At 48.3% G+C, this 10,262-nt stretch overlaps 2 protein-coding genes across 2 annotated transcripts; both read right to left on the reverse strand.

The window, feature by feature from the left end:
* Nucleotides 1-257: 257 nt before the first annotated feature.
* LOC120688163 (transcription factor MYBS2-like) lies at nt 258-2,391 on the reverse strand. Its single transcript, XM_039970335.1, has 6 exons — nt 2,011-2,391; nt 1,685-1,978; nt 1,172-1,395; nt 1,013-1,093; nt 809-856; nt 258-722 (listed from the first exon to the last, which is right to left on the reverse strand). The coding sequence occupies exons 2-6, from the start codon at nt 1,962-1,964 to the stop codon at nt 522-524; spliced, it is 834 nt and encodes a 277-aa protein (XP_039826269.1). The 5' UTR covers nt 1,965-1,978; nt 2,011-2,391; the 3' UTR covers nt 258-521.
* Nucleotides 2,392-5,725: 3,334 nt separating this feature from the next.
* On the reverse strand, nt 5,726-6,458 carry LOC120688164. The gene is made up of 2 exons (XM_039970337.1): nt 6,236-6,458; nt 5,726-6,164 (listed from the first exon to the last, which is right to left on the reverse strand). Exons 1-2 carry the CDS (start codon nt 6,246-6,248, stop codon nt 5,806-5,808), a joined length of 372 nt encoding a protein of 123 aa, XP_039826271.1. The 5' UTR covers nt 6,249-6,458; the 3' UTR covers nt 5,726-5,805.
* Nucleotides 6,459-10,262: the final 3,804 nt, after the last annotated feature.

Consider the following 10,262-nt stretch of genomic DNA (forward strand, 5'->3'; position numbering starts at 1 on the left):
GTTAACATGATTGGTGTGTTTTGGACGACAAGGGCATCCGTGAGGGAACTACGCTTGGCCCTCGTTTGCCATATGGTCACATCGACGACCGAATGGTGCAATTATTGGGGCATCGGGAACCTCAGAGCCACACAAGCTGAAGCGGCTGCCTCCTCAGATTGGAACAAGAAACGAACCCACTTGAAGGAGGCAGGGACCCTCCCGATCCCATTTGATCCCCCCTCCTTGATTTCATACACAACGCAATCCGCAACCAATGCCATGCAACAAATAGTAAAATCTGATTTCTGTTCAACAGCTTCTACCAACCAACCAGCACAAACTTCCTTCCTGTAGTAGTACTAGGATTACATGAAACTAAAGAAAACCGGCACGCCATCGGCGAAGAACACCAAGTTATTAGCACAACAAAGACGACAACAACAACAACAACAGCAAGATCGAACAGGCAGGAGGTGCCTGTGTGCAGCTGAAACAGAGATCGCGGCAGCTGAGCCCAAGCAGCCCCGGCGCGTCTCGAGTCACAGCACTTTGATTGCCCCGGCAGCGCCACCGCAGCCGCAGCGAGCAGGAGGCGCGATGCTGAGCTCCAGATTGTTGACGGCGATGCTGAGCTCTAGGCTGCTGACGGACGAGGCTGGTTCCAGGCCGGAGGACATGGACGCGAGCGACGTCTCGACGTGACCCATTGTTGTCATGAAGTAATTAGTCAGTTCGCTAACCTGTCGAAGGAATCAGTTTATTTGTCAGTTTTGCTCCATGAAGATGTTCTTACTTCTTACCAATGTAATAGAGGTGATAGTTTTACCTGAATGTTATTGCCTAAAATCTCTCCAAAGCCCCTACAGCTTGGTAGCTGAAATGAGGTTAAAATATGATATTAGCTGCTCAGCTCTTCAGTTATATATGCTTGTCGTTTATCTCAATTTTCAAGTAGCTAGCAATCTGGTAATTTCAACTCAAATATGTGGTAGAACAAGGAAACACAAAGGAATGCATCTGCAGAAATTACCGGGACATCGCCGCGGTCGGTATGAATTATCTCCTGAGCAGGAGCAGGCTTAGTGGCACTGTTTGGAGGGCTTGGCGGCACCTGAAACAAACGGATAAAGGGAACAGCATTAGCTGCAAGATCTGATCAAAACCAATGGAATGGCATCGAAGTGCTCACCTGATGGTCACGGAAGTCGGCGATGCCGACGTCGAAGAGGCTGGCCCGGCGCTTCTTCTTGCCGGGGTTGGTCTGGCGGAGGAAGTACTTCTGGGCGTGGCTGGCCACCTGCGTCGCCGTCCTGGTGATCACGAAGCTCTTGGAGATGCCCCTCCAGTACCCCTTGCCCAGCTGCCTCAGGCCGTCCAGGAACTTCCTGTGCTCCTCCTCGGTCCACGGAATCCCTGCACGGATTTCACCAATCGGCACAGGATTAATCACAGAACCAAGAACTGAAAAGAAAAATGCTACAAATATTTCAGTATTTGTGGTGCGAGCGCCTTGTGGATTGTGAGAGCTAGCGTTGACTCGCACATGATGGGGGCGAATTTTCAGTCGTTTTCTTGATTTCAGAATCCAGGACAACGTTTTTCGTCCGCGAATCAGTCCTCGGATTATACCGAACAACCTCGGCAAGAACAAAGCAATCGAATCCGGGAGGGGGAGAGAGGGGGAAAGAAAAAAAGAAATCACCTTTCTTCCTCTCCTGGGCCTTGCGGCGGCGGCGCTTCTGGTGCCTGGAGGCCAGCTCGAGATCATCGGAGGCGTACCCCTTGCGCTCGCCGGCCTCCCCGTGCGGCAGGAGCGGGTTGGCGAGGTTGGGCATGCTCGAACTCTTCCTGAGCCCGATGTCGTTGTCATCCGGCTCCTCGTTGACGACGACATCCACGCCGAACAGCCTGAGGAGGACCACCGGCGCCGGCTTCCTCCCGTTCTCCTCCTCCTCCTCCTTTGGCCGATGCACTCCCCCCATCCCTACCTTGTCTGCTGCTGCCTTGTCGCTGTTGGTGGCGTCTTTGTTGGAAGCGGGTTGGTCGTTGGATGCGATGCTTTGGAGGCCGCTGCAGACGGCACTGCGGGAGAAGAGGCCAAGCGGGAGAAGAGGGGATTAGATTACTACTGGTGGTAGTAGTTGCTGCTGCCTCCGCCTCCCCTCCGGGCCAGGGATCGCCTGCCTCGCTTATTTATACAAAATCATAGGGTCATAGGGAGAAGAGGAGATTGGAGTGGCGGTGGTGGTTTGATAGGAGGGGAAGCGGTTTTGTTTTCGGAAGATTTTTATGGCGTTTTGATGTGTTTTTTGCGCCAATAGGACTGGTTTCGAGCAAGATTATGGTTGACCGATGCGGCCGAGGGAAGATGCCATCGGAAGACGCGAAGTTTGGGCTAGAACTAGCTAGAATATAACGACTCGGTGGCGTCTGTGATGATGTCGAAAACAAAATTCCATGGCTTTTTCTTCTTTGTGCGGTGCCACCGAAATATATATCATTGAATCTGACGTGTTCGTGTCATCGCCACCGGAATGTGCGAGTACATAGACACCTTTTCGTGTCAAGCTCGTAGCACGCATGGCATGGCAGGGCATTGTGCACTCTTCGTGTTGGGCATGTCAACGTCTGCGTGACTAGACTACCACCGCAACAATACAACACGTAGCATGTTGAGAGCTCCATAGTTAAGGATGGATCCGGATGTTTGAACATCCGAATTATCCATATTCGTATCCGCTTAAAACGTAAATATGGATATCCATATTCGTATTCGATTTTAATATAGATGTCATATGGATGCATCCGAATCTGATCTTAAGAACTTTTCTAAATCCGATTTCATATTCGTATTTGAGGAATATCCGATCACATCCGTATCCGTCCGTATCCGCAAAGAAAAAGTGACTAGTGAGACAATATTAAACTTATCTTTATACCTAATTACTTGATGATGTACACTATTTAAATTACATAGAAAGCTAGATAACTAATAAAATATTTATTAAAATTAGTAATGATATAAAAATTAACTTTAACTATTTAATATATTTATTTCATGATTAAAATTATTTGATACAAGTCAAATTAATTATTTATTTAATGATAAAATCTTTTTTATATATCTTAATTATTAAGTATTTAAATATTTATTTATTTTACATTTATAATTAGTATTATATATTTAATATAAAAGCTATGCATAGATAATTATATTCTTTTTCTATTAGCTATCTTCTAATCCTTTACTCCCTAATTGTATAATGATTTTGATTTACTATAAAATTATTGACAAAATAAAATGATACTCATGATAGCTCTATGTTTAAAATCGAGAAGGTATCCAGATCCGAATCCGGATTCGAACTATCCGTTTTGTATTCGTATCCGATGAGATTCGTATTCGCATTCGTATCCAGATTAAAATGTGATAAAAGATGATATCCGGATCCGATTTCATTCGTATCTGATCCGAATCCATACTTATCCATAGTCCCCACAAAACTTGTAGAAATACCAAGACTACTGTTCCCCTCTGAAAATTGGCAGCAGGTACGTAGCTCCGGTACGGTATATATCAGTCCTGGCAGGGCAGGGCTGAGACAGTGGAAACACTTGGAAATTACGTGCAGGGGCTTCCACTCCATCGCAGCACTGACTAGCAGCGAGGCAGGCCACGCCGGTCAGGTATCAACATCATCTCCCGGACAATTCCCTCCTCTTCCACGCACATCAGCTGCTCGGGAGTTGCGCGGATCATCGCAGATGCGTGGGAATTTCACCCGCCCCCGCGCGCTCCCGGCATCGGTCGGTCGCGTTTCGTGCTGGTCTGGGCTTGCAGATGCCGTGGGGATTCCGCCCGTGGAGATCCGGCCCATCCGGGCACGCACGCACCCGACCGCCGCTGGTCACTCGCTGATGACTCGTACGGCCGTGCACCGGGCGCACGGGCAAAAGTCAGCAGGCACAGATAAGTGCTGCGTGGTCTTTGCGTGCGTACGTACGTACGAACGTACAGGCTATCGGCCCGGCCGATCGTGGCACGCGCTTTCACCGGCCAGAACGCTAAAATATGGCTGCCGCCTGCCGCCACGCTCCGATCGGGCACCAATAAAAGAGTAGAAAACCTTATCATCTCAGAGCCTGCAGCCGGATTGAAGCCCACGATAAAAAACCAGCCGATGGAGCCAATGGGGACGGGCCTTGCCTAGTTGCCTTTGCCTTGGAAGCGTCTCCAAGGGTCCAGTTCCTAGGCGGCTCGGCGCCATCGCGTCCGCCCGTGCGTACCCTACGCCCGCCCCAGCTTTCAGCAGCGAGCCAAGGCTCCCCTCCTGTGCTGTCCCCCACGCAGAGCCTGGCTGGATGCGGCACCCACAGCTGCTGCCCCACTAGTCCGAGAGGTCCGCGCGCCGCCACTCCTCGTAGCCGCCGCCGTCGCGCGGGCTCGTCGTCGTCGGGAGGCCGGAAGGGGAAAGCCGTCGAGGCCCCGAGACGCGGACCGGGCGGCCCGGCCGGAAGCGAGGAACGGGAAGCCCTGGGCGTGGCGGGGCGCGGGCGCCTCGTCCTTGTCGCCTCGCTCGTGTTGCGGAGGCCGCCGCCCTGCCACCCCCAGGGCTGCTTGGCTGTCCACAGATTGTCAAAATGGATCAGAAAAATGGGCTCGCGTGTCGCGGGGCGCTCCGGACGGCTGATCCCTTCGAGACGCCACGTCCCTGTTACCCCATTAGTAACAGCCAGCAAACCGCTGCCCCCAGTACGCAGAGAATGGACTGATCCCCTCTCGCTTACTTTACTCGCGGTTACTCTCGTTCAACTCGTTCCCAACAAGGCCTGCTACTAAGATTGGCGACAGTGCCATGTTATCTGATCTGCACCAAGCCTGCACGACCAAGTGCCGAGCTGCTTTTTTTTTACTATATACTATAACTACTTCACTGCTGGCAGAGTAGCAGTACAAAAAACCCTGGAACAATGCGCAGAGCGGCAGAGGTGTGTGTCCGTGGAGACGATGAGATTGGCGTAGCCGTCTAGGTGATGCGATTGTCCTCGTCAGGTGACCGCATTTTTGGCGGACGAGCAAGTGTGCGGAGACTCCCGGATGATTCCTTTGTAACACACGCAAGGTTTTTTACCTTTACGGTGAGTATAGACAGTAGACGTCTAGTTACTGCCAGCAGTAAATACGTAGATAGAAGTGGGATACGTACTTGCTTGGATCAGTTAATCAAACTTCAAACTAAACCCAGATCTTTCTTTTTTTTTTAAGAGAAAAACCCAGATCTTTCTAATTAAAGAAAAAACAAAACAAAAGCTTCAAACCCGACGTCTGGGCTTTTGCGCGGGCCTCGGCTGCATCAATGAATCAAGCCCTTCTGCTGGGCTCTAGCTGGGCCTCTTATATTCTAAACCCACCATAATGCACATTATTTTTTTGAACAGTGACGACCGAAGCTATACATAAGAATTGAGACAAAGTCAGATTACTTTAGCAGATCTTGATGAAATCCGTTGCATTATTAAGTTAATTTCTCTCTGATGCTGAATCCGCTCATCCTTATTAAATCTCTTTCGCTCCTTAAGCTTTGTCATATGGCTAAGGTTACGATCTGATGATTGGAAAAGCAACTTTTTTCCTAAACTCTTTTACCTCTGATATTTTTTCTGCATGCAAAATAAAGGAAATGAAACCAACATTGCTTGATCACAACCCGTGTGAAAAAAGAGAATTATACCGCGAGCCCAGTTCCAGAAGAGCACAAGAAACAGGCTGTGTGAGATTATTGCCTCTGGAGTTCTGTGAGATTATTACAAGACATCATCCTATTACAGCCTAATTATGAGGAGCATAGGGATCGAGGATGATGTCGCTGAGGTTGACGGCGTAGCTGATGGTGTGCGCTGGCTCGAGGAGGCTCGCCACAGCCTCGTTGGAATCCACCCGAGCGCCCGAGCGTCTCCCTCTTCGGGAATCTCCGGCTCGAGGGCGCCGAAATATTGGCCTACCTCCTCCTGCACCACCGCCAGCACCGTCGCGGCTCCTTTCCGGACCCCTCGGCCGGCGATCTGCCAGATGCGCACGGGGACGTCGCGGAGGCGGTCGACGGTCGTCGGACCCCGCGAGTGCACGGAATCCGAAACCTCCACGGCGACGCGACGAAGGGCCTCAAGCTCCGCCTCCAACTCTGTTCATGAAAGGGGCAAATGTGAGCAAGCAGTCAACAAAGAAGCAAGATTCTCATCGAGAAGGGCGTACCCGCGACCCTCATGTCGGCCGCTACCCGCTGCTCTCTCGCCTTCGCCGCCTCATCGTCGGCGGTAAAGACGGCGCTAAGGGGGAATCCATTTCTGTTCTGGGGGTAGGGGGGCTCAAGCCCCGCAGCCCCCACGCTGGATCCGCCCCTGATCAAGAGATGTTGCACGCGCGCGGCATCTCAAGTCTCCAATTGTTCGTAAGGTGTGCTTCATTTCTTCCCGTTTGCTGTTGGTGTACGCTGAATCGTTGATCCATCAGTTGCAAGTTCTACTAGGGTAATATATGCAGCAAGGTTAATTTGAATTGGTCGCACTACTACAGAACAGATCTTTATTCCAGGTCATTTGTCCCGGCTGTCTTTGGGCCCGGGACAAAAGGTGGGTTTTGTTCCGGGTCCAACGACTAGCCGGGCCAGCGAGGGGGACAGATGACTTTTGTCCCCCTTTTGTTCCGGTTGGTGTCTCTACCCGGGACAAAAGACCCAACTCTTTTGTTCCGGTTGGTAACACCAACCCGGACTAAAGGGTGACCCTTTTTGTCCCGGTTGGTGGCACCACCCGGGACAAAAGGACTCTTTTGTCCCGGTTGGTGTTACCAACCCGGACAAAAGGCCCCTCCACGTGATAGTTCAAAAAGAAGTTATTTTATACTGAGTCACATGTACTACTTAGGTGAGTTGACAAGAAAACCATGCGCTAAGCAAGAGGTCTTGGGATCGAATCCCGCGGGGTGCAAAAATATTTTAGCGTCAGGGACCCCTTTTGTCCCGGTTCTGCCACCCGGGATAAAAACCTCAAGGCTTTTGTCCCGGAAGCCTTGTCCCGGTTTTAAAATCGAGACAAAAGGCAATTTGAAACCGGGACAAAATGTCGAATCTGTAGTAGTGTCAGTGTGTTCCTCGTCTTCTTTGGGTTCTAGCCAGTAGTACTTCAGAGGCAAGCATGTGGTCAGGGCCGTGTGTACCGTGTACGCCAGCTGTGTCTCTCTTGCGTTGTTACTCGTCCTGTGACCTGATGATAAATGCTGAGGTCATGAGATGGTCAAGCTAGAGCTACTACTAGTTTCTTTGAAATGCAGGTTTGGGGACTGGGGACGTACCCTACTGCATTGGATCAACAAATCAACCCCAGCTCAAGCACATTTGCTAGATCATTTGTTCAGACAAGCAAAGCTGGCAAGCCAACTAGCTAGTAGTCAAGATGGGAATGTGTTGGTTGGGCCTGGCCTTGAATCTGGCCCTATGGCTCCAGGGTCAATTTGTGAGGCTATGGGCCGACCCAATTTATCACTTGCATGTGATCTCGTTGGCCCAATGGATATGATGAGTTGACCTATTCAAACACTATATATGTTAAATGTTGCAGCAATAATCATCTAATAAATACAACGGTGACACATAATAACATTTAAAGATCCTTTTTATGTAAAAAGGAAAAATGGATCTATTAGCATTGGTCATGCGAATGGATGGCTAGCACCTGATCTAACGTAGGCACTCTGGTAGTTGTGGGAATACTACCTCTTGATATTTCTACAGGCTGTTCTATTATTGGCACAAAAACACATCAAAATGTCATAAAAATCTTCCAAAAACAAAACTGCTCTCCCTCCTATCAAAGCACCACACGCAGCAGACGACGTGGGGATGGAGGGAGTGCATCGGCCAGAGGGAGAGCAGCAGACAAGGTGGGCAAGGGGGTATGTGTCGTACAATGTGGAGCTGGCCTCCAGGCACCAGAAGCCCCGCCGCCACAAGGCTCAAGAGAGGAAGGTGATTTCTTTTTCTTTCCCCCCTCTCTCCCTCCCGGATTCGATTGCTTTGTTTTTGATGAGGTTGTTCGATATAATCTAATGAGTAATGACTGATTCATGAATGAAAAATCCGAGGGAGGAAGCACGCGAACCTACCACGCCTGATAAGGAATCCTACGAACAAACCCTAGACAACCATGGAAGAACAAAGACATGAGAAGCATATTTGACGGGACAACCGTTGGCGGGGAGCGAGGCGCGCAGATTTGTCGCCACTGGAGGACAGCGAGACGCGTCGAAACGTCGCTGCTGCGGCCAGCTTGGTCGGCTCCATGCTTCTCTCTCCCATGCGATAGATGGAACTGAGGATCAAGTGGGATGATGCTACTCATTGGGTCAGTAGGCTCATGCTTTATGAACCCATATCTGATTTGAGTCCAACTACCTAATGAGTCGATCCGGCCCACTCTCATCTTGAGCTAGTAGTATAGTAGCATGTGAGTCATCAATATCATGGAGCGTAAAAACAAATAACCTTTAAGAGGGGGAAAACATACTGGCTACCGTAGTGTACTGACACAATAATGCAATTAAGTGCGAAGCCATCCAATTTTCAGACGATCGAGTGAGGAAGAAGAAAACCGCTAGGAGTGTCATACAGAACCTATAGCTTGTTTGTACTATATAGTTTTTACTGTTCTTAAAAATTAGTGAAATAAGGATGGTGTGCGCACGGGCGGATCCAGAGGGGCTAGGGGGATCCATTGCTGTTCCGGGGCCATGGCCTGAAGCTTGGGGGTGCTGAGGAGCGCGGAGGCTATATGTCGCGCCGGCTGCAAATCACGGAGCCATCCCCTGAAGAGTTCCATGCACATGCTGTTGTGCTCTTTTTTGCTTTTTCAGCCCACGCGCTCTGTTGCGGACTGTTTTTTTCAGCCCATTTAATTGTTGTTGGTTGCAGTTGTTGTCTTTACCATAAATGGCCCAGTACCCTCTTTTAGGTTGTCTGTTTCATTATTCGGCCCAACAGATATTCGATGTGGCCTATTTGGGTAACATGTCTTTTTTTAGTGTTGTTTCTTCTTTTCAACCACACACTTTCTCATTCCATTCTCATGAAAAGCTATTTAAGTAGGCACCCGCATGCTGCATGCACATGCATGCAACGGACACATCTTTCTTTCTTTTTATTGGTTTTTTATTTGTTTTTTATATTTTATACAATTTTCTTTCTATTATATTTTACTGTTTATTTACAATGCTTTGGTAGATATTTATTTTTCATTAATTTTTTTCGCAGCGCTAAATTATTTGTTCATTTTATAGATTAAATAGTGATGCCGATCCATTTGTTCGCGATATTCATTTTTTTGTTGATTAAATAGTGATGCCGATCCATTTGTTCGCGATATTCATTTTTTTGTTATTTATTCTATATATTTAATTGTTCGTTGTTATGTTTAATTTTTTTGTTCATAAAAATAATTATTTGTTCATGTTGTTAACTTTTTTGTTCCCAACATCTAAAATTAATTATCTAGTATTTAAAAGTATTTTTTAATAAAATCATCCAGATTATTCATGTGAGGTCTTGTTTTGAAGATTTTGTCATAAGAAACACAATGGTGCAATCAGAATTTGATTTATATATATGGTTTAAGATTTATTATTTTTTATTCTTCAACATGTTTGCATGCAAATGACGTAAGAAGATTTTTTGTCTCTTTCGCATGTTGCATGTATAGACTACCCATGTATAGATTCTGAGTAAACGTGTTGATTTTTGTATGGGCTAAAATTCAATTGGGCCGAAGTAGATTAATGGAGGTTTAGGTCAGCTTCAGGTGATAGGAAAAAAATTATCGCCTTCTGCAATGTATAATCGTCCCCGCTGAGGAGTCTGTCTGGAGGTTGAAGAAGGTGAGATTTGCGACTTGGGCCGCTGGCTTGAGAAATTGGGCCAAGAATTAGGCAGAGAAGGGAGGAGAATCGTGCCCCAAATAACCATATCAAACAGCCCATAACGTGGCCCAATTATCTGAAACCCTAGGGCTCAGTCCCCACACCCAGCGCTTCGCAGTCCGCCCCCCAACCCTGCCCGCACCCGACTTGGCGACGCCAACGGCCGACGCGCCGACGAAGCACGCTCGCCTAGCCGCCTGTTGACGGCTGTTAAGTACAAAATAAATGCCGTCAACTCTTGCATAAACACTTAAAGAATGAACATCAACAGTAGTGGTAGACTGACGAATTCCACGAGTGTTGGTGAATTATT

The sequence above is a fragment of the Panicum virgatum genome, chromosome 9N, assembly GCF_016808335.1.
Source record: "Panicum virgatum strain AP13 chromosome 9N, P.virgatum_v5, whole genome shotgun sequence".
NCBI lineage: Eukaryota > Viridiplantae > Streptophyta > Magnoliopsida > Poales > Poaceae > Panicum > Panicum virgatum.